This window comes from Coregonus lavaretus (genome assembly GCF_964263955.1).
Source record: "Coregonus lavaretus genome assembly, chromosome: 4".
Lineage (NCBI taxonomy): Eukaryota > Metazoa > Chordata > Actinopteri > Salmoniformes > Salmonidae > Coregonus > Coregonus lavaretus.
Window position 1 is genome coordinate 48,407,664 of NC_139991.1, and position 21,983 is coordinate 48,429,646.

The 21,983-nt window shown below is 43.6% G+C and overlaps 1 protein-coding gene across 1 annotated transcript in view; it reads left to right on the plus strand.

Annotated features, from left to right (window-relative positions):
* The window catches only part of LOC311127129 (arrestin domain-containing protein 1-like), a 45,592-nt gene extending 31,648 nt beyond the window's left edge, over positions 1 to 13,944 (plus strand). The window contains exons 4-8 of the mRNA XM_084158893.1: positions 5,998 to 6,152; positions 6,507 to 6,689; positions 6,893 to 7,069; positions 11,187 to 11,652; positions 11,852 to 13,944. Of these exons, the coding sequence (XP_084015019.1) occupies positions 5,998 to 6,152; positions 6,507 to 6,689; positions 6,893 to 7,069; positions 11,187 to 11,652; positions 11,852 to 11,919 (1,049 nt within the window). The 3' untranslated portion in view covers positions 11,920 to 13,944. The remainder of the gene's footprint in view (positions 1 to 5,997; positions 6,153 to 6,506; positions 6,690 to 6,892; positions 7,070 to 11,186; positions 11,653 to 11,851) is intronic.
* Positions 13,945 to 21,983: the final 8,039 nt, after the last annotated feature.

Consider the following 21,983-nt stretch of genomic DNA (forward strand, 5'->3'; position numbering starts at 1 on the left):
GATTGGGAACAATACTTAGGCAGCCTATTGGCACTAGTGGGTTGTGGGATCTTGTTCTGTATAAGGTTTGTTGTGTTACCTTTGGACTTCACGTGTCGTTAGTTTATTGTTTTGTCGTGTGTTTATTCGTGTAATAAACATGTATGCATATCACGCTGCGCCTTGGTCTGACCCATCCTTCTACGAGCGTGACAGAAGATCCCACCAGACCTGGACCAAGCAGTGTGCTGAGGAGGAGCAGAGAGGATGGACTTGGCAGGAGATGAGAGAGGATCTGGCAAGAAAGATGGAGGCCCTGATCAGGGTGGAGAGGCAATCCCAATATTTTTTTTGGGGGGGGGGCACACGGTGTGGACGACGAGGCAGCAGGAGGCCGTGACAGGGCGGATCGGCTGGTTAGGAGAGGAGGCCACCAGATTACGGGGGCTATTGGTTCAGAGGGAGCAGAAGGAAGGTGTAGAGGCACGGCGAGAGGAGCTGGTTAGGTAGCAGAAGGAGCGGGGGTTAATAAAGGAACCCAGTCCCGCTCCTTGCACCAAGCAAGTGGTGCGTGTCGCCAGTCCGGTCCGGCCCGTTTCTGCTCCCCGCACTAAGCCAGTGGTGCGTGTTCCCAGTACGGCCCGGCCTGTTCCTGCTCCACGCACCAAGCCAGTGGTGCGCGTCGCCAGCCCGGTCCGGCCTGTTCCTGTCCCTCGCACCAAGCCAGTGGTGCGCGTCGCCAGCCCGGCCCGGCCTGTTCCGGCCCCTCGCACCAAGCCAGTGGTGTGCGTCGCCAGCCCGGCCCGGCCTGTTCCTGCCCCTCGCACCAAGCCAGTGGTGCGCGTCGCCAGCCCGGTCCGGCCTGTTCCTGCTCCTCGCACCAAGCCAGTGGTGCGCGTCGCCAGCCCGGCCCGGCCTGTTCCTGCCCCTCGCACCAAGCCAGTGGTGCGCGTCGCCAGCCCGGTCCGGCCTATCCTGTCCCTCGCACCAAGCCAGTGGTGCGCGTCGCCAGTCCGGGCTGCTCCCCGCACCAAGCCAGTGGTGCGTATCGCCAGCCCGGTCCGGCCTGTTCCTGCTCCTCGCACCAAGCCAGTGGTGCGTGTGTCCAGTCCGGCACGGCCCGTGCCTGTTCCACCGGTGCCTGGTCCGGCACCGGTCAGCTGCTCCACTCCGGAGCCAGAGCAGTCCGCTCCACCGGTGCCCAGTTCAGCTCCGGTCAGCTGCTCCACTCCGGAGCCAGAGCAATCTGCTTCACCGGGGTCCAGTCCAGCTCCGGTCAGCGGCTCCACTCCGGAGCCAGAGCAGTCCGCTCCACCGGTGCCTGATCCAGCTCCGGTCAGCTGCTCCACTCCGGAGCCAGAGCAGTCCGCTCCACCGGGCTCCAGTCCGGAGCCTAAGCAGTCTGCTCCACCGGTGCCCGGTCCAGCTCCGGTCAGCGGCTCCAGTCCAGACCCAGACGTCAGCCCCTCTCCAGTTTCGGGGTCTCCCACACCAGGGTCCAGACATGGCTTGGAGTATAGTGGGAGGAAGGAGAGGGGAAGCAACGCACCGAGGTCTAGACCAGACCAGGGGCGCAACAGGGAGGCGACGAGTGAGAGGTCGTCACGCCCTGAGCCGGATCCGCCTCCGAGGCGGAATGCCCACCCGGCCCCTACCCTGTTATGTTTATGTTGTGCGGTCGGAGTCTGCACCTTTGGGGGGGGGGGTACTGTCACGCCCTGACTCAGGGGACGCTTATATGTTGAGTCAGGGTGTGTATATTCCTTGTTGTGTTTGTTTTATGTTGTAGGATCTAGTATTCTAGATCTATGTTGGACGGTGTGGTTCCCAATCAGAGGCAGCTATCGCTCGTTGTCTCTGATTGGGGTCCATACTTAGGCAGCCTATTGGCACTAGTGGGTTGTGGGATCTTGTTCTGTATAAGGTATGTTGTTTGTGTACCTTGGACTTCACGTGTCGTTAGTTTGTTGTTTTTGTCGTTGTTTATTCGGTTCAAATAAACATGTATGCATATCACGCTGCGCCTTGGTCTGACCCGTCTATGAACGAACGTGACACTATCTCTGGGTATAGTTAGAGACCATCAATGAATTACACAATGTAAATGGGACAATATTTTCATTTAGCCCACTTTTTAGTTGTCTCATTAAATGCTTTCAATATTTGTATATGAATTTCTACAATATATAGTTGGTTTGAGGTTTTTAAGTCATTGAAATTTTCTCCCATGTGCATTGTGTAATTTACTGATGGTCCTTAACTAGCCCCCATAGGGATATCGAATGTCAAATCAAATTGGCCATGGGTATTACGATCGGTGCACTCCGAATTGATGATTACTTGGGTGCTGCCAGCTGTGGGCATGTGGGCAGGATTGAAATAAACCCAACCCAAGGAAGACTTTTACGGTACCCTTCATTCCGTGACATATTTTTTTCTTCATAATTATCTCGCAAATCACCCTTTTGGACGAGACTGACTTTATGACCAGAATTATCCTATTTACACTTTGTAGTAACTTTTGACTCATATTGACGCCACGTAGGCCGTTTTCAAAAGGAGAAGTTGCTTATTACGTTCAGTTTCCCTTTAATCCTAAGTGCTTTAGTCAGCCAATACCCCTTGTGTCAGCCAATACAGTTGAAGTCGGAAGTTTACATACACTTAGGTTGAAGTCATTAAAACTCGTTTTTTAACCACTCCACAAATTTCTTGTTAACAAACTATAGTTTTGGCAAGTTGGTTAGGACATCTACTTTGTGCATGACACAAGTAATTTTTCCAACAATAGTTTACAAACAGATTATTTCACTTATAATTCACTGTATCACAATTCCAGCTTTCAACTAAGTTGAAAGTGCCTTTAAATAGCTTGGAAAATTCCAGAAAATGATGGCATGGCTTTAGAAGCTTCTGATAGGCTAATTGACATAATTTGAGTCAATTGGAGGTGTACCTGTGGATGTATTTCAAGGACGACCTTCAAACTCAGTGCCTCTTTGCTTGACATCATGGGAAAATCAAAAGAAATCAGCCAACCTCCACAAGTCTTGGTTCATCCTTGGGAGCAATTTCCAAACGCCTGAAGGTACCACGTTCATCTGTACAAACAATAGTATGCAAGTATAAACACCATAGGACCACGCAGCCGTCATACCGCTCAGGAAGGAGACGCGTTCTGTCTCCTAGAGATGAACGTACTTTGGTGCGAAAAGTGCAAATCAATCCCAGAACAACAGCAAAGGACCTTGTGAAGATGCTGGAGGAAACAGGTACAAAAATATCTATATCCACAGTAAAACGAGTCCTATATCGACATAACGTGAAAGGCCGCTCAGCAAGGAAGAAGCCACTGCTCCAAAACCGCCATAAAAATGCCAGACTACGGTTTGCAACTGCACTTGGGGACAAAGATCGTACTTTTTGGAGAAATGTCCTCTGGTCTGATGAAACAAAAATAGAAATGTTTGGCCATAATGACCATCGTTATGTTTGGAGGAAAAAGGGGGATGCTTGCAAGCAGAAGAACACCATCCCAACCGTGAAGCACGTGGGTGGCACCATCATGCTGTGGGAGTGCTTTGCTGCAGGAGGGACTGGTGCACTTCACAAAATAGATGGCATCATGAGGAAGGAAAATTATGTGGATATATCTCAAGACATCAGTCAGGAAGTTAAAGCTTGGTCGCAAATGGGTCTTCCAAATGGACAATGACCCGAAGCATACTTCCAAAGTTATGGCAAAATGGCTTAAGGACAACAAAGTAAAGGTATTGGAGTGGCCATCACAAAGCCCTGACCTTAATCCTATAGAAAACTTGTGGGCAGAACTGAAAAGGCGTGTGCGAGCAAGGAGGCCTACAAACCTGACTCAGTTACACCAGCTCTGTCAGGAGGAATGGGCCAAAATTTACCCAACTTATTGTGGGAAGCTTGTGGAAGGCCCAAGTTTGACCCAAGTTAAACAATTTAAAGGCAATGCTACCAAATACTAATTAAGTGTATGTAAACTTCTGACCCACTGGGAATGTGATGAAATAACTAAAAGCTGAAATAAATCATTCTCTCTACTATTATTCTGACATTTCACATTCTTAAAATAAAGTGGTGATCTTAACTGACCTAAAACAGGGAAGTTTTACTGGGATTAAATGTCAGGAATTGTTTAAATGTATTTGGCTAAGGTGTATGTAAACTTCTGACTTCAACTGTATCTCCTGTCTAAGTGGGTGATATATGTCAACGTTGGCCATGTAAGTCACCGCTGGCCAAGGACTAACACAAAGGCAGAGCAAACAAGTGCCAGTATCCTAGAGAGCCATATCGTGTCCCCACAGACACGCCCTTGTGTCATAACACATGACATTTAGAATGCTATTCCTTGTTCTCCGGAATTCTTTTGACTGTACTGTGAACTTGAGTACATGCAGGTGTGAGGGCACAGACAGTGCAGTGTCTGTCCATTAGGCTACACTCTGTCTGGGCTCGGTGGGGTGAGGAGGGATGTCTATATATAGTCCTTTAGTCCTGTCAGTGTTTAATTGCTCCTTGTGGGCCCCCTGCCATCCCCCCGCCATCCCCCCGCTGTTCCTCCCGCCCTCGTCGTCTACAGAACAGGCAGAAGACATGATAATTACAGAGCTGATGATGGGATCATCCAGGCAGACTCACTGAGCCCCGTGACCCAGTGACAGTGCCCCCTGCTGGTTGTTGGGGTCAGGGGCTGACAGGGGATGCTTTAACATCTAGGCTCTAGAGCTCCTGCAAATAGGATGCTACATTAAAACTGCTGTTCATGCTGTGAGGATTGGTGGATGTACTTAAACACTGACAAGTGAAGACTTAAAAACAAGAGCCCTTGGTTCTGTGGAGGAGGCTGGAGAAGAGGAAGTGGTAGAATAGCTTTTTGTCAGGCCCATAGACTCAGTCAGACAAGTGCCCCTGGTGCTGGGTTCCCTCTGGCCATGAGCCTGTATGTGTCTGTTCTGCCAAGCCTTTTATATCCAGCCTGCTGCTCCTCACTAATCCTTATTGACAGCAGGAAATGACCCTGTGCAGCACCCACTACTGACATTCTCATTTAAATGAGGAGGAGTGCAGAATTGGAATGGATAATATTGAGAAGTCCAGAGACCTGTTTGTTCTGTATACACCATATTGAATCATCTATTTATTCCAATGATTCATAGGAATATCTAATAATGTGTTTAGTTAAAAGGCCAAAGGGTAAATCATAGCATGACATTGGACACAATACATTCCAATTAGAATATGTCAGCACCTGTCGTGCTTTAAGACATGAGCTGAAAACAGAAGATGGACATTTATATTACCCAGTATGAACTTTGTAAATGTATTCGGATTGAGGATATAGACGTTTTTCTCCAAAAATCTGATACATCCTGTCTCATATCTATCTCTGTTTGTCCTGAACTTCATCCTGTAATTCTCCATTCCTTCTCTCCATCCAACCTCTCAGAGTTGTTATTTTTGACTTTCCCTTCTTCAGTTTCCTTTCCTCATTCCCTTCATCTCCTCCTCTATCTTCTGTCCTTTCTGGAGTCTGTAAATAAACTGTGTCCTCCTCCTGTCTTCTTAGGAGGGGATTTGTACAGCTCAGACAGATCAGCACAGACACTTGGTGACAGCTCTGCTAGGAGCCCCGAGTATCTGTCCCCCTGATCTGATCTATCTGCCTCCCACTGCTCAGACCAAGCACTGACTGGCCCTTCTCTGATAAAGTACACACACTGACCAGCCACCATTTTAGACTACCATTCTGTTTTAGTCAGAATCTCGTATTCTCATTTATAGGTTTCACCTGCAGACAGCACAGGCTTTATGAAAGAAATGAAACAGCTTTGGTTTATGTCGCTGCTGTAGTAGTTAATAATTACAGCAGTTTATGTCGCTGCTGTAATTATTTATCTCCATTAGTACATTTTTATATACAATCTTAAACTTTCTGTGGTCAATCTTGCACTGTCTAATAGCTGTATTTCTCTCTGCCCAACCAAGTGGCTGCCCCGACCTCCTTTGAAGGGCCCTTTGGGAAGATTGTTTACCGTGTGAGAACCGTCATAGACACACCTCGCTTCTCCAAGGACTACAAGGCCCAGAGGCCCTTCTACCTACTCAACCTGCTCAACCTCAACCAAGTGCCCGACATTGAGGTAAAGACCAGTCAACACCGTCTCAAAAATATAATTAAATTGTGTTGTTATGCAGTCGGAATTACTAATATAGTACTTGGCTACAGACTGTCTACTGGAACAGTAGATACTGTCTGAAGAGGACAGTGGACCACCCGTAGAGTGCCCACTTATTTGATCATGTCTTATTTAGTTTGATAGTTATGGGATTTGATTTCAGCGTAATGAGCGCAGTACAAACACTATCTCGTCTTTAATTAAAGATTACGGGAGGTCTCCTCCTTTCCCCCAGCTCTAATTTCTCTCTTTCTTTGCTCTGTTCATTTGTCCGTTGGAATGGCTTGTTTTATCCTTCCTATGACTGCTTCTCCCCAGCAACCCAGTTATGCTGTGACCACTAAGAAGTTCAGCTACCTCCTGGTGAAGACGGGCACCCTCATGCTGAAGGCTTGCAGTGACCAGAGAGGATACACACCAGGCCAGATCATCAGACTAGCCACTGAGATCCACAACAAGTCAGGCAAGGACACAGGTTGTGTGCTGGCCAGCCTCATACAGGTACCCGACGACCTCTTTAATGTCTCATGTGCTGTTGTTCCTTTGACTATTTTGTTCTGCAAAACAGATAGTCTTACTGGTTTATGGGCAAATGCTGATATACTGTATGTTGTCTCTAAGAAGTGATGTGATGCTTTGCTCTGTATTGTCTGGTCTGTATGTTGGTCTGATGGGCTTCATTCTGATGACTCTCTCCTGATCAGAAAGTGACTTATAAGACCAAACGGGCTGTGTTCGACCTGCGGACCATAGCAGAGGTAGAGGGGGCGGGAGTGAAGGCGGGGAAACACGCTGAGTGGCGGGAGCAAATCATCGTACCGCCCCTCCCCCAGTCTGCCCTGGCCGGCTGCAGCCTTATAGAGATCGATTACTTCATCCAGGTTAGTAACACCCTCAATGAAGTGCAGTTTTTGGGATCCACTCAATTAATAGTGTTGTTCACAAGTGGTACTTCAGACTTGTAGCAGTTGTAGTTGTAATATAAACCAGACACTTTTCCTCATACAGTATCATACTGCTGTAATCCTCTTATTAACCCAATGCACCTGTGATGTAGTATGCTGTAAGTAATTCATGCTCAGTCTCAGAGGTCTCTTTACTGAGTTCAGGGATTATAACTATGGTAATCTCTTGTTCCTAATACAGTATGGCAAAGCTATTTTTGTCAGTACTTAAAGGCCCAGTGCAGTCAAAAACGTGATTTTCCTGTGTTTTATATCTATTTCCACACTATGAGGTTGGAAAAATACTGTGAAATTGTGAAAATGATGTAGGGCTGACCCCATTTAGTCGACTGGTCGATTGTTTGGTCGATAGGCTGATGGTCGATCGAGATTAATTTTGTTGAGCAGTAGCAAAAAAACATGGTGTACAAGACACCTGTCTGATTGGTGGACTGATCCATTGTGGAGGCTGTGGGGATGGCACAGTCCATCAGTCTAAGACATGTGCTACTGAAATTGTACAGTATCTCACAAAAGTGAGTACACCCCTCACATTTTTGCAAATATTTGAGTATATCTTTTCATGTGACAACACTGAAGAAATGACACTTTGCTACAATGTAAAGTAGTGAGTGTACAGCTTGTATAACCGTGTACATTTGCTGTCCCCTCAAAATAACTAAACACACAGCCATTCATGTCTAAACCGCTGGCAACAAAAGTGAGTACACCCCTAAGTGAAAATGTCGAAATTGGGCCCAAAGTGTCAATATTTTGTGTGGCCACCATCACTTTCCATCACTGCCTTAACCCTCTTGGGCATGGAGTTCACCAGAGCTTCACAGGTTGCCACTGGAGTCCTCTTCCACTCCTCCATGACGACATCACGGAGCTGGTGGATGTTAGAGACCTTGCACTCCTCCACCTTCTGTTTCAGGATGCCCCACAGATGCTCAATAGGGTTTAGGTCTGGAGACATGCTTGGCCAGTCCATCACCTTTACCCTCCGCTTCTTTAGCAAGGCAGTGGTCGTCTTGGAGGCTTCCTTCTGGGACGACAGCCATGCAGACCAATTTGATGCAGTGTGCGGCGTATGGTCTGAGCACTGACAGGCTGACCCCCCACCCCTTCAACCTCTGCAGCAATGCTGGCAGCACTCATACGTCTATTTCCCAAAGACAACCTCTGGATATGACGCTGAGCACGTGCACTCAACTTCTTTGGTCAACCATGGCGAGGCCTGTTCTGAGTGGAACCTGTCCTGTTAAACCGCTGTATGGTCTTGGCCACCGTGCTGCAGCTCAGTTTCAGGGTCTTGGCAATCTTCTTATAGCCCAGGCCATCTTTATGTAGAGCAACAATTCTTTTTTTCAGATCCTCAGAGAGTTCTTTGCCATGAGGTGCCGTGTTGAATTTCCAGTAACCAGTATGAGGGAGTGTGAGAGCGATGATTTAACACACCTGCTCCCCATTCACACCTGAGACCTTGTAACACTAACGAGTCACATGACACCGGGGAGGGAAAATGGCTAATTGGGCCCAATTTGGACATTTCCACTTAGGGGTGTACTTACTTTTGTTGCCAGCGGTTTAGACATTAATGGCTGTGTGTTGAGTTATTGTGAGGGGACAGCAAATTTACACTGTTATACAAGCTGTACACTCACTACTTTACATTGTAGCAAAGTGTCATTTCTTCAGTGTTGTCACATGAAAAGATATACTCAAATATTTACAAAAATGTGAGGGGTATACTCACTTTTGTGAGATACTGTATATGGTTATATTATGTAAGAACAATGGTGCAACACAAATAAAGATTATATTATTTTATGACAAATGCACTTTCTCTTGCGTTGAATACTGTCCGCGGTTCTGAAACACATCAATGCTCTGTTGAATTGCCGCCTTTTCCTAGACCATGTTGCTATGTGCATAATAGCAAAGTTAACCAGCATATTGGTGTTGAGAACAATGCGGCGGAGGCAGCAGCAGAGTTAGGAGACGAGAAAACAACCCTTGCCTTAATTGTCTAAGAAAAGTGAGAGAGGAAACTCCAAATTAATTAGGTCTATAATCAATCGCCTAACTGTTAAATGTGCTTGGCTTTATAAACCATCCATATATATCTACAGAAATAAGACAGATCCTGCTTCTGTTGCCTGTTTGAGTGTTTGGTTGATAGCCTACTGATTCAGTGAGCACCAAGCCTCACACAACAATTTCACAAATTCCGCTGTTTTTAATTTCTGCTCTGCTGTAATAAAGGCTTTACACTTTATTTCGTTAGACCAGCCTGTCTGGTGTTGTTTATAATTATTTAGTGTTGTTTACACTGTTCCAAATTGTCAGAAAAACATTATTTATAATAATAATAACCCTCCTTTTTCCTTGATCTCCTTATTGTTATTATTATTATTATGATCATCATTATAATAATAAGTAATGTCATTATCATTAGTAGGCTTAGTATAGCAGCCTTGTATAACGACTAAGAGTGCATCCTGTTTAGTCTTAATACCATAATTTACTTAGGCCTATATTTCAATACTTATATAGTCTGCTGTATCAATCAATCATTTATGTCATCACACAGCATATGAGTCATTCATGATGTGAAATGCAATCAAGCATTTTAGTTTTAAAATAAAATAACAAAGCAACCATTGAATAATTAGCGTAAACAATAAATAGGCTTAAACAATTCCATTTCAGAAATTGCATTCTTGAATGAATGTGACTGTTTTTAGTCTTTGCTGGAATAAAGGCTTTACTTTTCTTAATGACAACAGACACTCTGGTATGCTTATCATTTATTTAGTGTTCTTTACATTGTTCCAAACAGTCTGAAAAAGTATATTGTAAACTAACAGCACCTGCAGTGCTTGCTCCATATCTTATTTTTCTTGATCTCCAGTATTTTCCACAACTAGTCAAATTTATTCCACACATCTTCCCCTTTACCTCCTGAGCAACCAGTAAACATTCCCCTGCTTTGAGTTTATTTATCACATCCTCTGCATTTATTTTGCGGTCACGTGTTACGATGTTCAGAGTTTGTTATAACCAATTTATTGATGTGATTATGATATGCTATAGGTCAGGCCCTATTGGTCACGTGCATATGAAGCATACATGTGTCACATAAAGAGAGCAAGGGTTGAGGGACTGTTTTTCCTAAACAAATTAGGGATTTCGGTAACAACTTTTCAGTCAGAAATGGCTGTAATTATGTTGCAGCTCCAGCAACACGGACAGCGTGATACACACTGTTGAAGTTCTATGGTGGTCGCTGCAGCAGGGAGGAGAGAGAGACAACGGGTGTTAGTCACAGTCACTTGCTGTCTTTTTTTTAACACAGTGCAGCAATTCTGAGACAGGTGGCACAATCAAATCAATTGCGGTCGGACTCCCTCTAGTCATTTGTGTGTCTTAATGATTTCATCAAACAGTTTGCTTAAAGCATCAGACAAGCTCAGTGCATATAGTTGATTTGATTAAAACACATAGGATGTGTCTATATATGAAAAAATACACATTAAAAAATGTTGTCCAATCGATTGGTCGAACGAACAGACGACTCTTGGTCGAGCAAGATTTTTTTGTTGTTGGGGACAGCCCTAAAATTATGAAAATGCCCTTTTACTGTAAGAGCTGTTTGAAAAGACCACCTGAAGTTTCAGCCAGTTTTGGTGGGATGGAGTTTTGGCATGCCTGGTGACATCACCAGGCGGTAAATTAGTTGATAGACCAATAAGAAAGAGAGTTCCAAACCTCTCTGCCAATAACAGCTAGTTTTCAGTTTTCCCCTCCACACTCAGAACACTCCCAGACAGTCCTAGCAAAATTCTTCCTTAAGAAATTGCTCTTTGCTAAGAAGCTGTTTTTGTTTCTTTTTTACCATTTTAATTTAAAACAATCACAAAGGTACTTAATTCTTACCCATAAATGGTTTGATATTGAGATAAGAATAGCTGCATTGGAGCTTTAAAGGATCATCTTGGGATGACAGGATATATAAACACATTTACATTGTGTCTTGTGACCGCTGCAGGTATCACTAAAGTCCCCAGAGACAGTTGTCACTTTACCCATCTACATCGGGAACATCGCTGTCAACTTGATCCCGTCACGACCTATGCCCTCAACTCCAGCCCCAACAACCATCAGCCCCAACACCGGTCCAGGAGGGGTTACCCCGAGCGCACCCCCGGCTGAGGAGGACTTGGAGGAGGTGTTGGGTGCAGGGGGTTCAGTCAGCGAGGAGATCCCCACAAAGAGTCACTCCCAGCAGGACCAATCCGGCCAGCCCCCCACCATGTCCCCCAGTGCATTCAGCTACGCTCCCGGTGTAGCTTCCCCCAACAGCCAGCAACCTGCCGATGACACCTCGGCGCATCTGTTCTGTGTGTCTACTGGGGCCACCATCCCCTTCTTCACAGAGGGAAACGCCACCCCAGTACCCACGTCCTGTCCTCTCATACTCCCCCCTGAGTACAGCACCTGGGACTACCCACATGGTGAGTCGTCGTCGTCCCCCCCCCCCTCCCCTAATACAGCACCCCTGTGCATGACAAACTATCCCAGTCAAAGATGAGCTGACCTGTCTGGAGTTTATTCTATAAATCCCCTCTGTGTCAGTATGATGATCAATGATTACTGAACAATGGCCTACTATATAATCTGACTGTTTCTCTGGTTTGTCTGTGTATTTTACAGAGCCCCCTCCCACATATGAGGAGAGCTGCAGCAGCAACAACTCCAGCTTCAACAACAGCAGGCCTTAGAGGAGTGGGGACTGAGCATAATGGAGCTCACAACCACAATTACACTCCCAAAAGGACAAATAGGATACTGCAACCCTTTCTCCAAGTGGACAGAACATGCTCTCCTCCTAAGTATTACTTTAAAATATATATTTTTAAAGGGATCATATCAGATTTTATATTATAGTTATATCTACCCTTCTCCCTGATTTAAAGGACCTGATGTTATATAGATAGAATGAGAGTGCAAATTCCCTGTGCCTAATAGGAGCACATCAGAGACAACTTATAGTAGGTATGATATTCCATAATTGGAGTCTATTAGAGACTAAACGTAGTGGGTAATACAAATTGTGAATATTCTTGCATTGTGATGACTTGAAATTGTTGTAGGCCTGCTTTTGTGTCTCCTTTTTCATCCTTCAAACACAACCAAGATCTGGCCTTTATTGTAGTTTCTTTCCAAATGTGCACACTACTGTAATTTCGAACCACTTCCACCGCAGTGGCTCCCTCTTTTGATGAGTAGAGTAGGGGTGGCCTAGCTGGACATGAGGGCCTAAGCATGTCTACCCCCTGGTGGCCATCAACGGAAGAGAATGGAGCCAATTGGAAAAGCTTCAGACCACTAAAGGATTGGAGTTCAATGATGCCTGCTGAGGAAGGACATATTCCATCAACCTGTGATCTACTGACAAGGGGCTTCTGGAATGTGCATCTTATCTTGTCACACCTCATCATCTTGAAACAGACAAGCGGGACAATGTACTCTTGGGTGTGTAGGGGAACTGACGTAGCAAGGTTTGATATGCATTTATGACATCTGATGCAAACAGCAACTTTTCTTTCACCTTTTTTACCCTGGCACATTTTTTACCCTGGATAAATGGAGATGATCTGTTGATTTTCCATATGTGGCCTTAACTCCTTTTGTTCTACCTACATTAGTATGTGGTGATGAAGACAGTTGTCTTCAGGGTTTCTGTTGCTTTTGAAATGGCAGTCAATGCAGATAAAAAATATGTTGGTGTGAAAACCAACAGCGTTAAATGTTCAAGCACAAGACAGCACTTTTTGACAGTTTGAAAACTGTGCATGTATATGTTTTTGTTTGTGAATGTGTATGTAGTTGTACCAGTTTGTGTGTGAATGTGTATGTAGTTGTACCAGTTTGTGTGTGGCTGATTGCCCCTCCTGTCTTTGGTAGTTGATAGCGTTGGACATCTCAGTTTGAGAGCCAGACATCAGGCAACATCATCCACTCTGTGTTTGTATGAGTGTTTGTTTTGTATGTCTGTCTTGTTTCCGTCTCAATTACAGCATCCTTTTTTATGTATAGGCCAACCTCATTGTGGCTTATGTTTCGTACAACTCTGTGAATACAACCTTTAGCACCTGCTGTGGGAATACATGTAACGCAATTCCTCCTCAAATGGTAGCCAATAGTACAGTCACAGCCTTTAATACCAGAAAATAAATTGCAGATTATATTGGGAATTGATCTGCGGTTCAGACCACTGCTCTATACTAATAAGGTATCAGATCTGAAAGAACCATAGAAATTACACCTCTACTGTACATTTGACATTTGCATTTGAGTCATTTAGCAGACGCTCTTATCCAGAGCGACTTACAGTTAGTGAGTGCATACATTTTCATACTGGCCCCCCATGGGAATCGAACCTACAACCCTGGCGTTGCAAGCGCCATGCTCTACCAACTGAGCTACAAGATTGCTATGGCAGCTTGGTTCTCGAGTCATTTCATGCTGCCTTTATCAATCCTGCCCCATTGTTTGTATTTCTCTTTACGAAAGTACTATAGCTTTATAAACTCCTACATGTTTTTCATTGTACTTTCTTTTCCCCTCACAAATGGGTGTGTGGTTTCGTATTTTTCTATTTGTAAAGAGATTTCTGGTGCATATGGTAGCCATTTGAGAGAGAAAAAATATTCTGAAAAATAGTAGCATCCTGGTCAATCAATGTAAAAATTAAACTTGTTATAAATCCAAATTGTACAGTATACCAATAAAATGATCATCTGCCATATAATTTGTACTGGTTTTGTAAAGGAAAGTGGTTTGTTGGGCCCTATATATAAGAAACCTGTCCCGAAGGGCAAAGTTATGATGCTGTAAAAGTGGTTGGATGGAGAATAAAAGGTGACCTCAGGTGCCGTCAAAAGAAATGGGTCTATCACCCACGTGCGCTCTGCCTGTGACTTTTTCCATCCTATAGGCCTCATGCTACAGAAACAGGAGACAGGCTCCTGCTCCTATGAGTCGTTCCGATTCGTAAAAGGCTACTTACATGTCTTGGTGTGACTATTATACACTATACTTTAGCTGCCTTCCTTATAATGATTTGACAATGGAATGGGCGAAAGAGTGTGACCAGTAGCCAAGATAATGGGCGCAACAGGGGAGAGCGTGAGAGGAGCATGGAGGAACCAGCCTTTTGAGTGATCGTCTCCGGGCTCACCACCTCACTGTTTACTGCTGCATCGCTCTTCCTCTGTTGCCATAGAAACTGCTTAGCCCGAATCCATCAGCCTCCCTGTGTCACACAAGGATATGGACCACAGAGCTTATGTCTGTTTGCATACCTGCCTTGGCAACATAATATCACATAATTTCCCATAATCTGTGCGCTATCACTACATAATATTCCATGCTGATTTTGTTCAGCTGTTATGATACAAAAGCTACACTGTTGGATCTTTTCTAATGGAATAAAATATTGGGGCCAACTTCTAGACTCTGTACTGTTTTGTCCTGAGTGCCACCACCTGCTGTGATAATGACACCAACAAGGTGTGTGGGCTATAGGCCTTTATCATTATCAGGTGAAATTCAGCATGAGGGTTTGCGCTCAGGCTAGAATGGAAGGCTGCTGGTGCATAGGAGAAAAAATATCTGTTGAGTTCAAAGGTACTCACACTCAAAACCATGGAAAATAATAAATCAGGGAGGCCGAAATGCAAAAAAAGTATATATTTAATCCATTCTCGAAAGAAATTGAAAGTGTAAGGGGCTATAAAGATTATAATTTTTTTGCATAGGTTTCGGCCTTATGCCTTAATCAGTGCTGTAAAAACAAATTAAGGAGACACACCTGCTGCGTAACAGGTGCAACAAGTGTAAGCAGATCATTTATTAGATACTGGTGAATATATATATATATATATATATATATATATATATATACATACATACATACATACATACATACACAGCTGTGGAAAAAATTAAGAGACCACTGCACATTTTTCTTAAATAAGCATTTCTTCATGTATGACAGCCATTCCATTCCAGTGTCTGTTGAATTCCAACACAGGCACACCTCATTCTACTGAATTAGGTACTGATTAGGTGATCACATGAACCAAATCTTATTTAACGAGGAAAAGTATAAAAACCACTGCTGTGGTCATCACTATCCTCTTGCAATAGGACCAGCTGGATGGCAAAAACAGTGCTAATAGTACCTCAAAAGTAATATTAATCAAAAAATAACTATTGACCATGCCAAAAGAGTTGAAAAGGAAAGTTTTGAGTGAGAAAAAGAAGGGTTCAATTCTGGCTTTACTGGCAGAGGGATACAGTGAGCGTCAGGTTGCTTCCATCCTTAAAATTTCAAAGACGGCGGTTCATAAGAACAAGGTCAAGCAGCAGACATTGGGGACATCAAAGCTACAGACCGGCAGAGGGCGAAAACGACTCTCTACTGACCGGGATGACCGCCAACTCATTTGAATGTCACTCAACAACCGTAGGATGACATCAAGTGACCTATAAAAAGAATGGCAAACGGCAGTTTGGGTGAAGTGCACGGCGAGGACGGTTCGAAACAAGCTCCTAGGGGCTGGGCTGAAGTCGTGCAAAGCAAGAAAAAAGCAAAAGACCATAAGGATTGGACCGTAGAGGACTGGAGTAAGGTCATCTTCTCTGATGAGTCCAATTTTCAGCTTTGCCCAACACCTGGTCGTTTAATGGTTAGACGGAGACCTGGAGAGGCCTACAAGCCACAGTGTCTCACACCCACTGTGAAATTTGGTGGAGGATCAGTGATGATCTGGGGGTGCTTCAGCAAGGCTGGAATCTGGCAGATTTGTCTTTATGAAGGACGCATGAATCAAGCAACGTACAAGGTTGTCCTGGAAGAAAACTTGCTTCCCTTTGCACTGACATTGTTCCCCAACTCTGAGGATTGGTTTTTCCAGCAGGACAATGTGCCATGCCACACAGCCACGTCAATCAAGGTGTGGATGGAGGACCACCAGATCAAGACCCTGTCATGGCCAGCCCAATCTCCAGACCTGAACCCCATTGAAAACTTCTGGAATGTGATCAAGAGGAAGATGGATGGTCACAAGCCATCAAACAAAGCCGAGCTGCTTGACGTTTTGCGCCAGGAGTGGCATAAAGTCACCCAACATCAATGTGAAAGACTGGTGGAGAGTATGCCAAGACGCATGAAAGCTGTGATTGAAAATCAGGGTTATTCCACCAAATAATGATTTCTGAACTCTTCCTAAGTTAAAACATTACTATTGTGTTGTTTAAAAATGAACATGAACTTATTTTCTTTGCATTATTCGAGATCTGACAACACTGCATCTTTTTTGTTATTTTGACCAGTTGTCATTTTCTGCAAATAAATGCTCCAAATGACAATATTTTTATTTGGAATTTGGGAGAAATGTTGTCAGTAGTTTATAGAATAAAACAAAAATGTTATTTTTACCCAAACACATAACTATAAATAGTAAAACCAGAGAAACGGATAATTTTGCAGTGGTCTCTTATTTTTTTCCGCAGTTGTATACACACACACACACACACACACACACACACACACACACACATACACATACACATACACATACACATACACATACACATACACATACACATACACATACACATACACATACACATACACATACACATACACATACACATACATACATACATACATACATACATACATACATACATACATACATGCATGCATACATACATACATACATACATACATACATACTACCGTTCAAAAGTTTGGGGTCACTTAGAAATGTCCTTGTTTTTGAAAGAAAAGCAATTTTCTTGTCAATTAAAATAACATCCAATTGATCAGAAATACAGTGTAGACATTGTTAATGTTGTAAATGGCTATTGTAGCTGGAAACGGCTGATTTGTAATGGAATATCTACATAGGCGTACAGAGGCCCATTATCAGCAACCATCAGTCCTGTGTTCCAATGGTACGTTGTGTTTGCTAATCCAAGTTTATCATTTTAAAAGGCTAATTGATCATTAGAAAACCCTTTTGAAATTATGTTAGCACAGCTGAAAACTGTTGTGCTGATTAAATAAGCAATAAAACGTGCCTTCTTGAGACTAGTTGAGTATCTGGAGCATCAGCAGTTGTGGGTTTGATTACAGGCTCAAAATGGCCAGAAACAAATAACTTTCTTCTGAAACTCATCAGAAATGAAGGCTATTCCATGCGAGAAATTGCCAAGAAACTAAAGTTCTCGTACAGCGCTGTGTACTACTCCTTTCACAGAACAGCGCAAACTGGCTCTAACCAGAAAGAAAGAAAGAGGAGTGGGAGGCACCGGTGCACAACTGAGCAAGAGGACAAATACATTAGTGTCTAGTTGTTTCTCTAGTGAGAAACAGGTGCCTCACAGGTCCTCAACTGGCAGCTTCATTAAATAGTACCCGCAAAACACCAGTCTCAACGTCAACAGTGAAGAGGCGACTCCAGGTTGCTGACCTTCTAGGTAGAGTTGCAAAGAAAAAGCCATATCTCAGACTGCCCATCTTAATCTTTTATTTTTATTGGCCAGTCTGGGATATGGCTTTTTCTTTACAACTGATGTTATTTTAATGGACAAAAAAATTGCTTTTCTTTCCAAAACAAGGAAATGTCTAAGTGACCCCAAACTTTTGAACGGTAGTGTATAGCTAACTGTAAGTCGCTCTGGATAAGAGCGTCTGCTAAATGACTAAAATGTAAATGTAAATGTATATATACAGTATCTCACAAAAGTGAGTACACCCCTCACATTTTTGTAAATATTTGAGTATATATTTTCATGTGACAACACTGAAGAAATGACACTTTGTTACAATGTAAAGTAATGAGTGTACAGCTTGTATAACAGTGTAAATTTGTTGTCCCCTCACAATAACTTAACACACAGCCATTAATGTCTAAACCGCTGGCAACAAAAGTAAGTACACCCCTAAGTGGAAATGTCCAAATTGGGCCCAATTAGCCATTTTCCCTCCCCGGTGTCATGTGACTCGTTAGTGTTACAAGGTCTCAGGTGTGAATGGGGAGCAGGTGTGTTCAATTTGGTGTCATCGCTCTCATACTCCCTCATACTGGTCACTGGAAGTTCAACATGGCACCTCATGGCAAAGAACTCTCTGAGGATCTGAAAAAAAGAATTGTTGCTCTACATAAAGATGGCCTGGGCTATAAGAAGATTGCCAAGACCCTGAAACTGAGCTGCAGCACGGTGGCCAAGACCATACAGCGGTTTAACAGGACAGGTTTCACTCAGAACAGGCCTCGCCATGGTCGACCAAAGAAGTTGAGTGCACGTGCTCAGCGTCATATCCAGAGGTTGTCTTTGGGAAATAGATATAGATGTATGAGTGCTGCCAGCATTGCTGCAGAGGTTGAAGGTGTGGGGGGTCAGCCTGTCAGTGCTCAGACCATACGCCGCACACTGCATCAAATTGGTCTGCATGGCTGTCGTCCCAGAAGGAAGCCTCTTCTAAAGATGATGCACAAGAAAGCCCGCAAACAGTTTGCTGAAGACAAGCAGACTAAGGACGGATTACTGGAACCATGTCCTGTGGTCTGATGAGACCAAGATAAACTTATTTGGTTCAGATGGTGTCAAGCGTGTGTGGCGGCAACCAGGTGAGTTGTACAAAGACAAGTGTGTCTTGCCTACAGTCAAGCATGGTGGTGGGAGTGTCATGGTCTGGGGCTGCATGAGTGCTGCCGGCATTGGGGAGCTACAGTTCATTGAGGGAACCATGAATGCCAACATGTACTGTGACATACTGAAGCAGAGCATGATCCCCTCCCTTCGGAGACTGGGCCGCAGGGCAGTATTCCAACATGATAACGACCCCAAACACACCTCCAAGATGACCACTGCCTTGCTAAAGAAGCTGAGGGTAAAGGTGATGGACTGGCCAAGCATGTCTCCAGACCTAAACCCTATTGAGCATCTGTGGGGCATCCTGAAACAGAAGGTGGAGGAGTGCAAGGTCTCTAACATCCACCAGCTCTGTGATGTCGTCATAGAGGAGTGGAAGAGGACTCCAGTGGCAACCTGTGAAGCTCTGGTGAACTCCATGCCCAAGAGGGTTAAGGCAGTGCTGGAAAGTGATGGTGGCCACACAAAATATTGACACTTAATGGCTGTGTGTTGTGTTATTTTGAGGGGACAGCAAATTTACAATTACATGATTTAGCAGACGCCCTTATCCAGAGCGACTTACAAATTTACACTGTTATACAAGCTGTACACTCACTACTTTACATTGTAGAAAAGTGTCATTTCTTCAGTGTTGTCACATGAAAAGATATACTCAAATATTTACAAAAATGTGAGGGGTGTACTCACTTGTGAGATACTGTATATATCATTATTAACCACAGGAGGGAGATAGAGAGCTAATAGTGGTGAGTTAAAGTGTTTCTCTTGTTTACTGCTAAGCTGTTTACCGCTTTGTTGTTTGAAATGCAGATTGACCTTTTAATGTTTTTGTTTTGTGTAAAAACCATGTATCACAACATACTAATTTAATTGTATTTAAAAATAAATGTACATCAGTTTTGTTAAACAATCAGAAATGATTGTGTAACAGGCTTAAAACATAAAAAATTAAAAAATGACTGTGCAATCACTATAATATTTAGGCCTACAACAAATATATTTTTTGCTGTGTTTAAAACATTTGTACATTAATTTAGTTTATTAAATCCAAAATTATTGTGCAACAGGCTTAAAAAAATATTATTTAGTGTCAAGTCCTCCCTCAATCGGCAGACAAGAAAAGATGAGAGATGGAGCCAACACCCTGTCAACGAGGCCCAAACTGTTTCCAGTCCACCTCAGGCTGAGACTGTGAAAGTTAAGGATAAACCTCAAGGTACACCATAAATGTTTCTATTTTCAAGCTAGAATCCTTAGTTGTTACATCTATATTTTTTTTACTTATAAATTAATTATATATACCTATTGATTGTTGAATAATATAATTTATGAATGCCTCACGAGCTTAGTTCAACTGTCGTACCCTATCAGAACCCAAAATATAAGCTTGTTTTACTCCAATGTTGGTAAGCAATGTAAATGTAAACAGACACTGTATAGCCTCAAAACATGGTATCATGGATGGTCAGTCCTTGCATCCATACAGTGGCTTGCAAAAGTATTCACCCCCCTTGGCATTTTTCCTATTTTGCTGCCTTACAACCTGGAATTAAAATGGATTTGGGGGGGATTTGTATCATTTCATTTACACAACATGCCTACCACTTATTGTGAAACAAACAAGAAATAAGACAAAAAAACAGAAAACTTGAGCGTGCATAACTATTCAACCCCCCAAAGTCAATACTTTGTAGAGCCACCTTTTGCAGCAATTACAGCTGCAAGTCTCTTGGGGTATGTCTCTATAAGCTTGGCACATCTAGCCACTGGGATTTCTGCCCATTCAAGGCAAAACTGCTCCAGCTCCTTCAAGTTGGATGGGTTCCGCTGGTGTACAGCAATCTTTAAGTCATACCACAGATTCTCAATTGGATTGAGGTCTGAGCTTTGACTAGGCCATTCCAAGACATTTAAATATTTCCCCTTAAACCACTTGAGTGTTGCTTTAGCAGTATGCTTAGGGTCATTGTCCTGCTGGAAGGTGAACCTCCGTCCCAGTCTTAAATCTGTGGAAGACTGAAACAGGTTTCCCTCAAGAATTTCCCTGTATTTAGCGCCATCCATCATTCCTTCAATTCTGACCAGTTTCCCAGTCCCTGTCGATGAAAAACATCCCCACAGCATGATGCTGCCACCACCATGCTTCACTGTGGGGATGGTGTTCTCGGGGTGATGAGAGGTGTTGGGTTTGCGCCAGACATAGCGTTTTCCTTGATGGCCAAAAAGCTCAAATTTTAGTCTCATCTGACCAGAGTACCTTCTTCCATATGTTTGGGGAGTCTCCCACATGCCTTTTGGCGAACACCAAACGTGTTTGCATATTTTTTCTTTAAGAAATGGCTTTTATCTGGCCACTCTTCCGTAAAGCCCAGCTCTGTGGAGTGTACGGCTTAAAGTGGTCCTATGGACAGATACTCCAATCTCCGCTGTGGAGCTTTGCAGCTCCTTTAGGGTTATCTTTGGTCTCTTTGTTGCCTCTCTGATTAATGCCCTCCTTGCCTGGTCCGTGAGTTTTGCTGGGCGGCCCTCTCTTGGCAGGTTTGTTGTGGTGCCATATTCTTTCAATTTTTTTATAATGGATTTAATGGTGCTCCGTGGGATGTTCAAAGTTTCTGATATTTTTTTATAACCCAACCCCTGATCTGTACTTCTCCACAACTTTGTCCCTGACCTGTTTGGAGAGCTCCTTGGTCTTCATGGTGCCGCTTCCTTGGTGGTGCCCCTTGCTTAGTAGTGTTGCAGACTCTGGGGCCTTTCAGAACAGGTGTATATATACTGAGATCATGTGACACTTAGATTGCACAAAGGTGGACTTTATTTAACTAATTATGTGACTTCTGTAGGTAATTGATTGCACCAGATCTTATTTAGGGGCTTCATAGCAAAGGGGGTGAATACATATGCACGCACCACTTTTCTGTTATTTATGTTTTAGGATATTTTGAAAAAATATATTTTTTTCATTTCACTTCACCAATTTTGACTCTTGTGTATGTCCATTACATGAAATAAAAATAAAAATCAATTTAAATTACAGGTTGTAATGCAACAAAATAGGAAAAACACCAAGGGGGATGAATACTTTTGCAGGGCACTGTAGCTCAGTCTA